The sequence below is a fragment of the Natrix helvetica genome, assembly GCF_964273705.1.
Source record: "Natrix helvetica genome assembly, chromosome: 2".
Taxonomy (NCBI): domain Eukaryota; kingdom Metazoa; phylum Chordata; class Lepidosauria; order Squamata; family Natricidae; genus Natrix; species Natrix helvetica.
The window spans coordinates 158,059,456-158,076,850 of record NC_138552.1 but is presented as its reverse complement, the minus strand read 5'-3'; the positions used below and the strand labels follow the sequence as shown (position 1 = coordinate 158,076,850).

Here is a 17,395-nt window from a genome sequence, read left to right as displayed (position 1 = left end):
TTGGGCACTATCTAATAAAATGAAATTCAATGGTGAAAAGAGTAAGGTTCTACATTTAGGCAACAAAAACAGAATGCACAGGTACAGTATAGGTGATACCTTGCTCAGTAGTAGTAACTGTGAAAGGGATCTTGGAGTCCTAGTGGACAACCATTTAAATATGAGCCAGCAGTGTGCAGCAGCTGCCAAAAAAGCCAACACAGTTCTAGGCTGCATCAACAGAGGGATAGAATCAAGATCACGTGAAGTGTTAATACCACTTTATAATGCCTTGGTAAGGCCACACTTGGAATACTGCATTCAGTTCTGGTCGCCACGATGTAAAAAAGATGTGGAGACTCTAGAAAGAGTGCAGAGAAGAGCAACAAAGATGATTAGGGGACTGGAGACTAAAACATATGAAGAACGGTTGCAGGAACTGGGTATGTTTAGCTTAAGAGAAAGAAGGACTAGGGGAGACATGATAGCATTGTTCCAATATCTCAGAGGTTGCCACAAAGAAGAGGGAGTCAAACTATTCTCCAAAGCACCTGAGGGTAGAACAAGAAGCAATGGGTGGAAACTAATCAAGGAGAGAAGCAACTTAGAACTGAGGAGAAATTTCCTGACAGTGAGAACAATTAATCAGTGGAACAGCTTGCCTCCAGAAGTTGTGAATGCCCCAACACTGGAAGTCTTTAAGAAGATGTTGGATAGCTATTTGTCTGAAACGGTATAGGGTTTCCTGCCTAGGCAGGGGGTTGGACTAGAAGACCTCCAAGGTCCCTTCCAACTCTACTATTGTATTATTGTATTATTGTATTATATTTAAATGGTTGTCCACTAGGACTCCAAGATCCCTCTCACAGTTACTACTATTGAGCAAGGTACCACCTATAGTGTACCTGTGCATTTCGTTTTTCTTGCCTAATTGTAGAACCTTACTCTTTTCACCATTGCATTGCATTTTATTAGATAGTGCCCAATGTTTAAGTTTGTCAAGATCCTTCTGTATCTTAAGCCTATCTTCTGGAGTGTTGGCTATTCCTGCCAGCTTGGTGTCATCTGCAAATTTGATGAGTTCCCCATTTATTCCCTCATCCAAATCATTGATGAAGATGTTGAACAGTATTGGGTACTGGAGTACCCCAAAACAAAGCCTTGGGGTACTCCACTGCATACTTCCCTCCATATAGATGCAGTTCCATTGAGGACTACACATTGAGCGCAGTTGGTCAGCCAGTTACGAATCCATCTGGTGGACATAGTATTGTCCAGATTTAATCTAAAGCTCTAACTAACATCAGACCATTTTGACATTCTTTGGTGGAGAATCCACCATCACAGGGAAGGAATTCATTAAAAAGTCCCTAGTTTAAACAAAGATGCTTTATATTGTCTTTAAGGAGTGGTTTACACAAAACAGCTTTCAGGCAACAACTCCTCCTATCTCCCACACTACCATCTTTCTTGACACCAAAAAACCTATGTGCAGCCTTCCTCTGCTTTACTTAACAACAAATATACAGATAAATACAATAGACTAGGGCAACTTTAGGTAGGACTAAATGGATTGGGATAACATCAATGTCTACAATAAGCTTCTTTCCAATGGAATAAAATACAGGTCCAGCATCTCTTTGGTGATTCTGGGAGCCTGTTTGGGGTAGGGGTTAAATATATTTAAGGGGAGAAGAGGGGTACATCTATTTTACCCCTGAAGTTTTCTAACATCCTTTCAAAGCTGATTACTCCAATAATGTCATGATGTCACTACCTGCATCATGACATCACTGACTATGGGAGGAAGAAGAGGGAGAGAAGAAAAAGAAAGAGTGAGGAATGAAGGAAGGAAGGAAGGAAGGAAGGAAGGGAGGGAGGGAGGGAGGGAGAGGGAGGGAGGGAGGGAGGGGACCTTGTTCCATCTCTAAAGAAATGAAACCGATAAGAAGAACATTTAGACACCTACATAAATAACTTGGAATTGCTTCAAGCACTGGAGGGGTATTTTCAGTACTAAAAATACCATTTCAGATTTCTCAAATAGCAAGACACGATTCAGATATCTGGAAAAATAGCCCAGCCTATCCAACTTATTTCTAAGCCATACCCTGTGTGCATGTGTGCCTAACCATCTCTAAAAGAAATATGAATTTAAATGAGCAAAAGGCGGGCAGGAAGAGGAAAATATCTTCAACATTGTCACCTTTTCTACTGCGTAGTTAGTTATGCAGCATATTTGAAGAGCTGATGCTACCCTACTGTCATGGCTATCAATATAAAAGATTGATGACAGATGTGCTAATATGATTTGGCGAGGTGAGGTGAGGTGGTCAGATAAGTCACACACATACACACACACATACACACACCACTTTCTTCTCTGGGGTATTCCTAATATGAATGCCAGCTCTCTTTTTTCTAATACTAGTGGTACCGAGGCAGTATGAGAACTAAACATTCCCTGTCATGGAAACAATTTTGCCTCATGTGGAATACCAGCCGATTTTTGTACATTCTGGACCCAGTTCCTCATAGTAGACCAAATCACTATCTATAGATTGGTCACTTGAACCAAGGTCAGCATTCACCTTCCTTGCATAAGTAAGACTGCCAAGAGGAAACATGAGGATCCTCAACTGAACTGCAAAGGAACGGGATGAAGGGATCGCCATAACTTTACTTTTCATAACACAGTGGGAGCAGGTCACTGATATATTTGCTCTACAGAACGTCAGTGGGCAAACAGCCATTCACTACAAATAGGAATAAAGTTGGCCGGAGGACATCTCCTTGCTTCAACTGAGAGATCACCTTAAGCCTCCCCAATGATTAAGAGACAACTACTCTGTTTCCCTGAAAATAAGACCTCCCCGGATAATAAGCCCAATTGAGCTTCTGAGTGCATGCGCTAAAATAAGCCCTCCCCCAAAAAATATTTAAACGCATGCGCAGCCAGTCCCCACCATTTCCTCTGGTTGCTTGCCACAGAAACAACACAAGGTGAGGAGGTGAGGCTGGAGGGGGGAAAGGGAGGGGAACATGCCCCATGAACCCCACATGCCCTTACCTAACAGCCGCTTTCACAACCCTAGCCACCGGGCCCCTTCTGTCACGCTAATGGCCTCCACAAAAAGAGCGGCAGGCCCAGTGATGCACAACACAGCAGCAGCCATGAGGTGACCACCCTCACAGCTTCCTGCACCTCATAAATAATAAGACCTCCCCGAAAATAAGGCCAAGCTCTTATTTGGGGAGGGGGTGTCAAAAGAAAATAAGACCCTATCTTATTTTCAGGGAAACATGGTATACTCAAGGTAAGTTGTTCAACCTTTCAGTGTTTAGCTAAAACCTTGCATGTTTGTTTTAAACCGAAAAACTGACTTGCATTTAACCCAATTTTAAAATCTATTTCTAGCATGGGAACGTATCAAGTATGAGATTTAGGAGACACCCAATGCTTTGGTATTCTCGATCTAATAAATTAATGAAGAACTTGCTATGCTGCATATGTACGTGTGTTGACATCTCTCGCCAGCCAATCCACCAGAGCTTTGAGGATTTGAAAATTATCAAGATAATTAATTTTCTTTCTTTTCTGAAGGCCTTTAGGAGCAAGAGCAAGAGCAAGAGGGCCCTAGCCAGTTTTTATAACAATGTTCTAAGCTAGGGCTCTCCAACCTTGGCAACTTTAAGACTTGTGGACTTCAACTTCCAGAATTCCTCAGCCAGCAGACTCCATGTCTATGAAGCTATAGAGATAAGCATCACTCCCCATGAATGTTCGAAGAAATTTTTTAAAAAGCTATAGAGATAAGCATCACTCCCCATGAATGTTACAAGAATTTTTTTTTTAAAAAAAGCTGTCCAAGATCCAGTTGAGTATTCCAACTCAACATGTAAACGTGACCTTTGCTTTTTCAGCAACTCTTGACAATAAAGATCCGTCTTGTTTCTTTTTCCAGATGTCCTTCCCAGTTCCTCCCCTCTGGCTTTCTACTTCATATGGACCAACTCTTCCTCTTTTTCACCCACCCTTGCTAGAACTAAGCAGTTCAATCACATACTGGTTCCCTAAAGTTGCTTAACCAATCAGCAGACAAATGTTTGACCCTGGATATCTTTATGGTTGTAGCTGAAGAAAGTTTTACCTTTCCTGGTATTCCTGCGAGGCCTCTTCCGACGTCGTATGGACTTTTCGGGCGCAAAGTACGCATGTTGTTCTGCCTAGGCTGGATGATGATGATGTTTGGTAGGCCTGTCTAGAAGCAGCCCTTCAAAATACAGAATGATACTTCCAGTAGCAGTAATCATAATAACAATGGTAGCAAAGCGCTGAACAAGTATAAGCTTTCTATAACTTTTCAGGCAAAGAAAAAACTGATGGTTGACAAATTTGTATATATCACCTATTCTTACATTTCACATCTTTTAAGCAGGAGAAGATAATCTAATAAAATGTTTTAGTCTGATCCTAATCTAGGACATGGATAGGTTCTAGATCACATAGAGCAGAAAGGTAGAAACTGAAATCTTGCATCCTTCAAAGGTCTTAGATATAATTCTTACATGTCTGCAAAATTGTTACCAAGTTTACTCTGATAAAAAGAGAATAATAATTGCACAACTTCAATCGTATTAGTTTTAATTAAATTTTAAAGTAAATTGCATTTTAGTTTGGCCCTAGCACCAGCTACTATTTTGGGGAGTGTAGTCTTTGACCTACTCCACAACAATCAAATTGGTACTGAAATTATTTCAAATAATAAATTTGAGCTTTGATATGGAAGAGGAAGAGGGAGGAGGTCAGAAACACTAATATTCAAAATCTATAAAGAAAGTTGTAGGAATCTGAAACAACACTTTCCCAAATCCAGGTTTCGTTTTGATTGAAATGATAATCCAACTTGTTCCTCTTTTCAAGCAAATCATTCCCAGAGAGAATAATTCACGTATCTCCCATGAGCTTTCTTCAAGGCATAATTCTGGATCTGGAATAACATTCTCCATCTTGGAATTTGCAATAGCCCAAGTGGTGCTTGCATGGAGGTTTGGCCAAGAGGGGCAAATCAGCTGAAACCCTGGGGTCTCTTGAACTGCCACCTAAAGCAGAGTAACTTGTGAAGGTTGAAACTGGCAGAGCATATTTCTTTCTTTTGTTGGAGTTCATATCCCCCAGAAGACTTATTCCATATGTCTCAGATTTTCTGAATATAAGGAATCTTTCAGGCTCAGTAATTCCCACATGCAGTCAAGGGTATATAGTGAGGATACACCTCTACTTGTGACTCACTACATTATATCTTATGGGGGGGAAAAATATTTGGCACTCAACATTTTTGGCACTCAACATCATCACACCTGCCAGAACCAATTAATGATAAATATTGAGGTATCACTGTAATAGGAAAATCCATGAACATTCAGAATAATGTATCAATAACTTCGCTATACTAAAAACAATAAGTTTAACGTCTCTATGGTGAAAATGGTAAAGTTTGTGTTCTACAAAAGAAAACACAAGTTTCGTTTTCTCTATTCAATTTGCTAAAATAATTCCTTGTTATAGTAGAAGGACGAAGCTGATAATCCCTTTCAAAATGATAGTCAGACTGCAAATAGGGGCAAATCCTTTTCAAAATATGCTTTTTTAAAAAAAAAACCTTTTTTTAAAAAAAAATGTTGTATTGTTCTTATGACAGCACTTCATCACCCTGAAATTTTTAGGCCCCAATACTAGCACATACATCTCCTAATGTCATCCTTCCATCATAAGGCAAAATGTAGAACAGGCTGCTACCTGAAGTAGTGCATTCTTCTCGGGAGAAATCTTTAACTACAGAATTGATAGTTATTTCTCAGAGATGTTGTAGTGGACTATGTCTTTCTATCTCTATGATTCTATTATTATTTTTTGGGCACAAATGTAAACCTGACAATACTATGAATTGTTGGGTAAATGCATGGACCCTACCCTGGACCTTCATTCTTAAAACCTGGCTACTCCCCCAGAGTTAGGGTTAGAGTTAAGGTTAAGTTGGTGGTGGGTCCTTGGTGAGAATGTTGTGAATTGAGACAGTGTTGGTATTACTGTTTCTGAATGTGTCACATTTGCTTTTACTGTTCTTATTAACTTGCTTTCAAGATTGTATGCACTCAGAGTCAGAAGAGAAAGTGGGTTACGGTTAAACCTTACACATATGGGAAGTAAATAAATTGATTGGAACCTTCCAAGACTAAGTTAGCTCACAATTGTCAGTTGCATCCGGTTATATCTTTGGGAAGTCAATTTCAATGCTCCCATGAAAGACATCGGAACAAGAAACTGATTGTAGAATGTAATAATACCATAGCTCTTGTCATTATTCACTTTGATTAGTTTTATAAATCAAAAGGTATGCAGATGTGAATTACTTTCATATGGGAACAACAGTGATGCTCCTTACCTCCTTGCTGAATATTCCTGGAGCATGTATCTAGTATCACGGTTGCGATAAGACAGATCAAAATGCTTGTGCGATTTCTGGTAGAATGGTACTCTCTTAGACGACATGATGGAATCTGCCACTGTTCACTATTCCTGTAAATTAAAAACATTACATTTCAATTTGATCAGAGCTTTCTGGCCACTTCATCACATCCTTCAAACTGAAATGCACTATGTAAAAACATTCATTGTTGAATGCCAGTGGCTGCAGCAATTAAAATATGCCATCAAAATATATTAGATTAAATGTTTCATTTCACTTTTTAGGAAATGTGCATTTCAATCCTCAGAATGCTTATAAATCCATCAGTCAAGCTGATCTTCAACTGACATAGCATAATAGTGATGTCTTAGGTCCAATCTACTTCATTTCACCATTTAATCATATAATATTTACCGTCCCCAAAATTTGGCCTAGGAATTGATATCCACAGTCAAAAATCCCTCTTTACAAGTTTTGTACTTTTGTCCACAATTAATTTCCATGTAGGAGCGATATAATCTTTTCCAAGATTATAGAACTGAAATCATTATTCACAGTTGCACAAGATTTATTCCTTACAATTTTCGAAATAGTGTGGTTTGCTGTATAACTGTCACTCAATCACTTTCCCTGCAAAACATGGCATCTACATGTTATATAGTTCACTTAAAGAATTCCTCACTTAGTTATGGTCACCAAACAATAACCGACATATCTTTCTGTAATCACTGTAAAAATGAAAAGATGTATCATCAACATCATTTTGTCATTTTTATTTTACTGTGTTTTTTTAATGTATTTGATGGGATAGCTAAGATTCCTTTCATCCCTTTACTTATATCCACAAGTTTCTGAACCTTCAAAAGGTTTTTCAAGTGTGCCAATACACAGCCCTTCAATAAATACTGTTTTGCTTTATTCTACCAAGAGGTCCTATATCTAAAGTGCATCTACAATTCTTTCTCCTACTGGATGCAGGAATTAGGTACATTGGCTAGATGGGGTCCACAACCAATGTCTAGAAAAACATGGTTGATTTGTGGGGTTCTTGGTGCTTTCTGAGCTTGGTTGTTTTTTGTAGACTTTTCATTACCGAACTAGATAATATCATCAGTGAAAATTATCATCCTCATCACTGATGAAGTTCCTATGTGTCATGCCTGCAAGCCATCTTTTCTTTTGGACTTCAGGCCTGTCACACTTTCTACTGTCTATTTTCTATTCTGGGAAAATGGGAGGGGGGATTGTACGGAGTTGGGTGATATATAGCCATAATAACATTCTTCTTAGAAAATCAAGGTCATCTTGGTCTCTGCACCTGGCCGGAACTGAATGGGTGGAAACTGCCAGCCAGGCAGTGGAAGATTGGACCATGTGATGAATTTGAGTGTGTGGGGGCAGAATCTTGAACTTTCAACTGGGTGGGAAAACCTGGAAGCTTTCAGATTTGGGTTTTCCAAGATGTGCCAACATGGCTCTTTCAATAAATTGGAACTTTGAGCAATCCTTTGCCTTGGACTCTGATTTAATTTTGGATGCTATTTGGAATCCTGACACTACTTGGGTACTGAAACATCTTCAAGAAAACAACCAAGCTCAAAGAGAACCAAGGACTCACAGTTCAACCTGGGCTATAAACATTCTCATCTATTGATATATGGCAGGTCCCTTAAAAGTTGTTTCTTCCAAAACCTCCCTATAATCTATCATTTGTTTCACGGACAGATTAAGTATTTTATAAAGCAAAATCTTTTTTTATAAATCTAGATAAGTCTTCATAGTATTAAAAAAAATGAAACGTTTCACATATTCTGCTGCCAAACTTTCCTACTTATATCTAATCTGGATTAAGATGATGGACCTTGTCTTCTGAAATGCTTGTAAAATATTTGCTTGGCTTGTTTTAAATATTGTATAACTCATCACCATCATTGTCATCATTAGCATCAAGCATGACTGGATGTGATCATGTCTAAGATGGGGAAGCATCTGGAAGGCAACTTTACTGTTTTATGTTGACGACAGACATTCACTGAATTAGACATAAGCTAATTCCCAAGCATTAGAAGAATTCACTTTGCTAGCATGAGTCCTATTTCTGTAGAGTCAAATCCAATGTTGCATACCTACTTTCATACTGTATGTGTATATATATATGTATACTATGGGAAGATTAAGGATGTGGTATTATCACCAAATCCCAGATAACAAGAGCAGCTCTACTGTTTATCAGAAGGAATGGCTCAAACCTATAGCAAAATATTTGTTATTTAACTTGCTGCTGTTGTAGATTTACTTCCAGAAAGATATAAAGGCACCTGAGGATTATTCTGCTTCACTTACATGACCAGCTATGAATACCAGCCACCTTGAATTAGAAAAAAGAGTACTATTTGCCATTATCTCAAGCAGAGAGCAACTTAGATCTTGGCTGTTGTAATGGTGTATGAGAACAGCCTTGGGAGACAAGAGGAAGAGCCACAGCCTAGACGAGGGGTGCTCAAATTTTTAAACAGGGCGCCAATTCACTGTCCCTCAGATTGTTGGGGGGCCAGACTGGGTGGGTGGCTATAGCTAGGTGATCATGTGACTGGGTGTGCATGGCCAATTTAGCAGTCTATTAAACAATACACTCCTGGATGTGGAAAGTTGGTTAGTGAAGGGATGTAGCTGCCTCTCTCTCTCTCTCTCTCTCTCTCTCTCTCTCTCTCTCTCTCTCTCTCTCTCTCCCTCCCTCCCTCCCTCCCTCCCTCCCTCCAGAGGCTGGGGAAGCCAAAAATGGGCCCATTTTCGGGCTCCTGGGCCTCCAGAAGGTGGGTAGGGAATGGTGGGTATGTGGGGTGATGTGGGTTGGACAACCTTGTGGTCCTTCACGGGCCAGATTAATGGCTTCAGCAGGCCATATTCAATCCCCAGGCCATAGTTTGAGGACCCCTGCCTGAAATAATGGTTGGAATGGAATAAGTACCTTAAAAGGGACCCTTCCTAGTTTTCTAACTAGGTAAGCGAGGGGGAATGTACTTTCAGACTTGCAAGGTTCTGTTACTCTGAGTACTAAAAGTAATAGTAGTACTCATGGTTGGTGCCTCTTTTCTGGATTTATTGTCTGAAGAAGGGTCTCCTGCTTGAGCAGGGAATTGGATTATAAGACCTCCAAAGTCCCTTCCAACTATATTATTCTGAACTTCCTCACGAGCTGCTATTCCAGCTTTGATAGCAGATGAGATCAAGGATGGTGACATAAGCAGCATTGCATATCAAAACACAGGCCACACCTCTTTTCTATTTGCAGACTGGTGTGGCCCACATCTCCCAAAAATATGGAAACCGAGATGAGACTCCGCTTACATTCTGCCAGCAAAGCAGTGAGAACCTGCAAATGCCATCACACTCTCCAGATTCAACCTGTACGTTTCATTGAATGATGAACTACTTCACCTCCTGTCCTAAATGGTTAGACTGTACTGCCACAAGCAGCATGGCATACATTACATTCTGCACTTAAGGTGATCAAATTACGGTGGCTGCCGAAGCTTTCCATAGATCAGCTTCTACAAAGATATTGGAGCTGGATCGTGTTCCCACTAAAAATTAAGACTTAGTCCCTTTGATAGAACATAATAATTGACTTCCTCTTTATGAGAGACAAAGGCTAATTTTATTTCCAAGCAGTAAGAGATCATGAACGACAATTCCTATTGGTTCACCTGAGGAAAAGAGAAGACCAGATGTTTCTCTGAGTCTTCTACAAACCACCAAGTAAAGGAGACAATGAAATAGAATGTCCACACCACTGACTCATTCTAAATTTTGAGAGACAAATAAACTCTATGCAAGCCTTCAGGACAACATATATTTATCCAGCCCTTACCTAATTTGGAAAAAGATAAGGAATTACTACCTAGACATTTAAACTTTTTATTCTAGGAGAAGAATGGACCTGGTGTATTGATGTTAATTATCATATCTAAAAACACAGTCTTGGAGAAAATGTCATGCAAACAAAGGGTTCTGTTATGCAGTTGGTATTAGTGTAGGAAAATATCTAGAAATATTTCAAATACAGATAGTCCTTGATTTAAAGCTGGTCACTTAGTTCAAAGTTACAATGGACCCAGTGGTGGCATTCAGCAGGTTCTGACCAGTTCTGGAGAACCGGTAGCTGAAATTTTGAGTAGTTCGGAGAACCAGAAAAAAACACCTCTGATTGGCCCCACCCCCATCTATTCCCTGCTTTCTGAGTCCTAGCTGATTGGGGGGGAATGGGGATTTTGCAGTAACCTTCCCCTGCCACATCCACCAAGCCATGCCCACAGAACCGGTAGTAAAAAAATTTGAATCCCACCACTGAATGGATCTCCCATTCAGTACGTTCAACTTTCAACGGGCACGTTCAACCTGGTTTCGAAGTTCTGATGGCCAGACACTATCTGCGGTCACATGACCTCATGTTGGACACTCAACAACCAACCCAGTAATTATGGTCATTTGCAGCATCCCACAGTCATGTGACCATGGTTTAGGATGCTTTTGCTAAAAAAAAACCTGGCATTTATTTCTGGATGATGGCAAAAACAGCCCATAGTGAACCATCGCTTGGCTTAATGACTGGAGCATTTGTTTTGGCAGGGATAAAATTGGGACAGGTGACTTGTTTTACAACCGTCACAACCTATGGCCATGATGCACAGGCTCCATTACAATCGCAAGTTGAAAACTACCTGTATTATGGAAGTCTTTAAATCCAGTGGCATTAATTGCAAGGGACGCTCTAATTGCCATGCCACAATCCAAAGATGAAGTTGATGTTAAAATGCAGAGTATAACGTTCTACAATGTTCACCAGCAAGTTACCTGCAGGCATTTTCCCTTGCAACAGTCCAAGTTGACAATTAGCAAGGGAGAGAAGGTTTCAGCAAACGTAGATAAAAACCAAGAATTCATGTTTGGTATTCTCACTACAGAAGTCTGCTGTGATGCTAACCTTTGTGTCTTCAAGCAATGAATCCCACCAGCTATGACCAAACATGGCCAAATGCAAGTTACTCTTCCTAATGCAAGGAAAAGCTGATAGACAGTTGGTACTTTCAGATCATGTCTGAAAGGGCCAATTATGTAGGGCCAACGTGACACAGTTTCAGGGACAGTTGAAACACAGTGATTTTTCACTTTAATCTGCCCACATCTTGATGAAATATTTTTTTTAAAAAAATACAGGCTCATCATGCATTGCATCCACTTGGTTGACTGAAGCTGAGGAAGTGGGAGGAAAAAGCATAGTCCTAGGTTGTTGATTTTTAAAGAGCTATGACAGTGAAAAAATATGAAATTATAATAGATCAAATCCAGATATTTATCAATAGAGGCCATCGAGGCAGAGATCCTGCAGCATTTAGAAGTCCATATTTTGAATGAATTAAAACCAAAAGAATGATTGTTAAACTTACAAATGGTGAAAACTGTTGAGAACAAAAACCTCTTTCAAAAGAGGAACACAGTGCAGGAAATCCATGGGACCATTTTATAAAACAGCTTCTCTTGGGCAGATGCCAAGGCTTGGAATCTTACCAAAACAGTGTTAATTAATTCCTGTGCAACTGTTTAGTGGCCATTTGGGGTGTTTCTTTAAACTGTTCTTTTTAATATTTAAAAACATTTAAGTTAATAGTGTGATGGCCTAAACAAGTCATTGGTTACTTCTTGGATTATAAATTCTGGTAGTAACTTAGCAGCCTCGGTTGCTGGAACTGGCAGTGACCCAGGCCTGCCATGTCCCAGCTTTTGCCAACCTAGTAGTTCGAAAGCATGTAAAAATGCAAGAATCAGATCACATATAAATGCACCCGAAAAATGCACTATGCATAAAGTATGTTTTCTGGTAAAAGAGATTAGATTAAATATTCATTGATTTTATGCATTCACGCCTACCTAGGGAGCGAGAGAGATTTGCCATGTTTCAGTACATAAAAACTGAATCAAAGAGGGAACTCAGTTCCTTTACCATGAATATGAACTCTTGCAATGCACATCACATGGGGCTACCCTTGAAAAGTAGCCAGAAACTTCCGCTCGTACAGAATGTGATCCCATGGGTCATTTTGTGCTCCCAAAGAAAACCTCTGCTGTGCAAGCTACATTGGGTGCCAGTTTGCTTCCAAGTCCAGGTGATGATTATGACCTTTAAAGCTTTACATAGCATGAGGCCAGGTTATCTACGCAGCCGACTTTGTCACATTACACTGGTTTGTACCAACCAGCCAAGCAGAGAAGGTATGTTACGGACTCCGTCATTTAAAGAATTCCAATGGCAGAGTCCAGGAAGTGACTCTTCTCAGCCGTTGCCCCCGCCTTGTGGAATATTCTCCACCCAGAGGTGAGGCAGCCCCCTGACCAGTGGTGGGATTCAAAAAAATTTACTACCACTTTTGTGGGCGTGGCTTGCTGGCCATGGCATGACTTTGTGGGTGTGGCTTTGTGGGTGTGGCAGGGGAAGGACTCTGCAAAATCCCCATTTCCTCCCTACCCCACTAACCTGCTTTCCAGCTCCGTTCTCCTGTTCAGGGCAACAAAAGAAGATCAGCTGGGAGGCAGTGGGGGTGGGGCCAGCCTATTTGTTGGTTCTCCAAACTACTCAAAATTTCCGCTACTGGTTCTCCAGAACTGGTCAAAACTGGCTGAATACCACCTTTGCCCTTGACCCTCCTGGCCTTCCAGAAAAGTGTGAAAACATGACTGCCTCTGTGGCCTCACATGGGGAGCCCAGAGGAGCACACCCTCATGGGGCTGGTTAATAACCTGAGTGCCCTCTCTTTGCTTTTTAAACAAATTTTAACATTATTTTTACTTATCCTTGCCTCTTTTTAAATTTTAACTTTTGCATACTCTTTTTATTTTTTAATGTTTTATTGTATACCACCCAGAATCCCTCTCCGTGGGATTTTGGGTGTTCCAAAATGATAAATTTGTGGTAAGTGAATAAGGTGATAAATAAATGAGTCCTTGGTGCTCCCTGAGCTTGTTTGTTTTCTTGGAGAGCTTTCATTATCCTTCGCTAGCAGTGACGATGTTGCTTAATTGGGTAATGAAATTCTGCAAGTAAACAGCCAAGCTCAGAGAGCACCAAGGACCCCACAGTTCGACCCTGTGCTACAAATATTCTCCTTTACCGATAAATAAATAAAACTTTTTAGATTCACAAGATGGCCAGGGAGAGGATTGATAAGAGCCCTGGAAACATAGTGTGGGTCACAGTCCCAATATTTATCGGTAGGATCAGAGGTGGTACTCAGCCGGTTCTCTCCGGTTTAGGCAAATGGTTAGCAGTGGCTGCAGGAGGCTATGCCTACCTGCCCGACATAATGCGCGACCTCCTGTGCATGTGCAGATGTGGCACATGTGAACGGAGTAGGCATGCGCTCACATTTGCAAACCGGTAGGGAAGGTAAGTGAATCCCACCGCTGAATAGGATCCTAATCAAACCCTCCTTCTAACTCTACCAGCTACATAGAATGGGGCAGGATGGTTCCCTACCACATTTTGGTGCTCACAGGTATGGATTCTTAATTGTTCCTGATGTTTAAATGATCACCTATTCCACCCAACACACCGGCCCAGATAAACGAATAGATGACGATTAGATACATTTTGCTGAATTGCCATTTATTTTTATTTATTAAATTTATTGGCCGCCCATCTTACCACAGGGTACGTTTAATGAGGATGAAATGCTTACTATCTCATGGAAAAGAATATTGTGGAATGAAGTTGTCACTGCTGCACAATAACCATGCAAGTCTGGTATACCCAACGTTGCCTCCAACTCATGGATAGAGGCACTTTATTTTAATCACATCTGTAGGAAAAAGTTATGCAGCTGCCCTTTCATCATATCCCGGGAGTTTCATTTAAGAATTATGACCAATGGATAGACACCCTTAGAACGCTTCCACTAAACTTAAACATGCTGACAAAAGGCAATATTATTCTAACCATACTCATGTGTTTTAATTAGCCCTGGAACTAGGCTACCCGGCAACATAATTTAGATTCAGCTGAAAACACGACCCATCAAATCCCATGTATAAAAATAGGCTTAAAGCCCAGAGCAGTTCAAGATGCAGATCCCAAATGCACTCTGAATATTCTGCATCCTTTGGGTTAGACACTAAAGGATGTGCTAATCAAAGGAAATCACTGCCACACATTCCCCATTTATACTATTCCTCACGAGGAGAGCATTGTTTTCATTGGCCCCTCTGCCTTTTTTCCCACCTAATTCTATTCTGCAGCAGGCATCATTTAAGAAGCAAAAAGAAAAATATATCAAATTTTTCCACCCATCAGGAGATTAAGGTTTTGGGGTGGTTTTTTTTTTTTTTTTTTAGAAAATACAAAACTGTATCATGGAGTGAACGCTAGAATACGTCAACAATCAGAAATCCATCTTTTCAAAAAGAAGACTTCAAATGCGATGGAGGAAGAATCGGGATGTTTCTGTGGGAAACTGTTGCTGAGTTTCAATAAGTTTCACTTGTTACTTGAAAAGGATTCCTAGATGAATTCAAATGGGGAAAAAAATTATGCCTTCACTCAGTTGCTAACTTTGGCCTTAAAAGGTCTGTAGATTGAATAAAGGAATGGTGAATGAAGCAGTGCTGAATCACTTAATAAATGCCATGCTTTTCCATGATACAAAAAAAACAATTTCTCCTTGCTTGCATGCTTGCTTGCTTGCTTCACTAATAGATCTAGAGTTCAAGGCTCCTCCAGGGATTTGCCTGTTAAATTCCTGATGGACTCTTGGGTAGCAGCTCTAAAGCTCCTCACATCCCATTGGCTTTAATTAAGCCCTCAATAGGTACACACACACATTATGTTTTTGTTGTTGTTGTTGTTTTTCTATTTCTACCCTTAAATAAAAAAAGTCACTCAATGAAGAAACAGAAAAAAAAATCCCCTTAGACAACCTGTGTTGTCTCCTCATTTGGACCACAATTATATTATATTATATATAATAATAATATATGTATATTTTCTAGAAAAGAAAAGCTTACTTACTTAATTAGATGTCAAGACTGCAGAGCTGAGTGGAAGGCAGTCTGGCTCAGCTCTGGTCAAGGGAAAACAAAAATAATGTCTAAAGGATAGCTGCTGGCCCTTTCCTCCCATTTATGGGTAGCTATTAATCTATATATAGAACCAATTGAAGAGCTCTCACAAACCAGAGATGGGTCTTTTAAGCAATAAACTATGACTTAGTTAAGTGGGGGATATCCTCATTTCCCATCTTTGGGACAGCCTTTGTTAGAGTGGAGAGAACTTCCTATCTGTGCATTTTGTTGACGTACAGAAAATGTTGGCAATCAGCCTGGTATATATATTAAATGTATGTATATATGTATGTGTGTGTGTGTGTTTGTGTGTGTGTGTGTATACACATATACATACATACATACATACATACATACATACATACATACATACATCATCTCAGCAAACATATTTCTCAATTGTACATATCAAATAGTTGGGGCAGCTCCCATAATGATTGAAAAGGACCAACTCCGATCATGAAGTTTTGAAAATCCGATTAGTGCGGAGGCAAGATTTCTCTTGCGCTTGGAGTTGTAAGCTGATCCTCCCCAAAGTCTCTTTAAGAGCTGCTTGGATTATAAAAAAACATTCTTGCCATATGTTAAGTCACATCGTCTAGGTTTTTTAAGAACTGTGTGAACACACGGAGAGATCAAGCCTGCCCAAGAGACCGCCGCTTACCTCCAGCTTCCGTCAGAGATGCCGGGCCTTCGCTATTGCTAGCTTGACAAAGCACATTTTTCCCCCTTGGTTAAATCCAGCTGCTGTCAAAACATCTATCGGTATCTGAGGAACATGAAAGAGGAAAGCACAGAATGAGGAAAAAGGCACATAAGAGGATTTGGGTGAGCTAGTGACCACAGATGCAGTTGCAATAATATTGTAAGCCGCCCAGATTGACCATGTGGCTAATACATTTTGCAAATACATTAAAAAATAAAATAATGGAACAAACCATCTTCAATACTTCCAATCTCATAGTTCCAGTGGAGTCTTAAATGCAGGCATAAAGCGGGGATGGGGAACATGTGGCCCTGCTGATGCTGTGAAGAAGGCATCCTAGCGTCTCTCATCCTTGATCATATTGTTTGGGGCATGTGGAATCCACATTGTGGATGCAAGCTAAACATCATTTGAAAGCCACCATTGCATTGGGGCTTAAAGCCCAAACCCTAAATAGGCATTTAGAAAGAAATGTAGTCGTAGTGCAGTCAGATACCCATCTATACAGTAGACAGACTTGCAACAGTTCATTTAGTGACTGTTTGAAGTTACAATGTGACTTATGACTCTTTTTCACGTTTACGACCATTGCAGCATCCCCATGGTCATGTGGTCAAAATTCAGACACTTGGCAGCTGTCTCCTATTTATGACAGCTGCAGTGTCCCGGGGTCATGTGATCACTTCTGACAAGCAAAGTCAATGGGGAAGACAGGTTTATTTAACAACTGTGTTTATTAACTTAACAACCACAGTGATTCACTAAACAACTGTGGCAAGAAAGGTTGTGAAATGGGACAAAACTCACTTAACAACTGTCTCACTTAGCAACCCAAAAATTGGGTTCAATTGAGGTCATAAATTGAGGACTACCTATATTGTGTTCAGTGAAATGCGCTTCTGTGGGTGTCTAAGACTACCGCCATTACCACAAATTTAACACATAAGTCGCCCCAAGTCCCTGGGGGGAGAGGGGGCGACTAAGAAATCAAATTAAATAAAATAAATAAATAAACCTGGCTAAATTTGGGGCACAGTGCTAGGGAATGCTCCTTGTCAGATTGTGCCCAGCACCAATTAAATTGTAAGAAAAGATACCGAAATAAGAACTAGAAGACACATTTTATTAC

At 40.2% G+C, this 17,395-nt stretch overlaps 1 protein-coding gene across 1 annotated transcript in view; it reads right to left on the bottom strand.

Moving 5' to 3' along the window:
- MYOM2 (myomesin 2) overlaps positions 1 to 15,580 on the bottom strand; it is a 94,515-nt gene extending 78,935 nt beyond the window's left edge. Inside the window, exons 1-3 of the mRNA XM_081942328.1 lie at positions 15,508 to 15,580; positions 6,426 to 6,559; positions 4,131 to 4,253 (exon numbers count right to left, since the gene is read on the bottom strand). Of these exons, the coding sequence (XP_081798454.1) occupies positions 4,131 to 4,253; positions 6,426 to 6,532 (230 nt within the window). The 5' untranslated portion in view covers positions 6,533 to 6,559; positions 15,508 to 15,580. The remainder of the gene's footprint in view (positions 1 to 4,130; positions 4,254 to 6,425; positions 6,560 to 15,507) is intronic.
- Between the last annotated feature and the right edge of the window lie 1,815 nt (positions 15,581 to 17,395).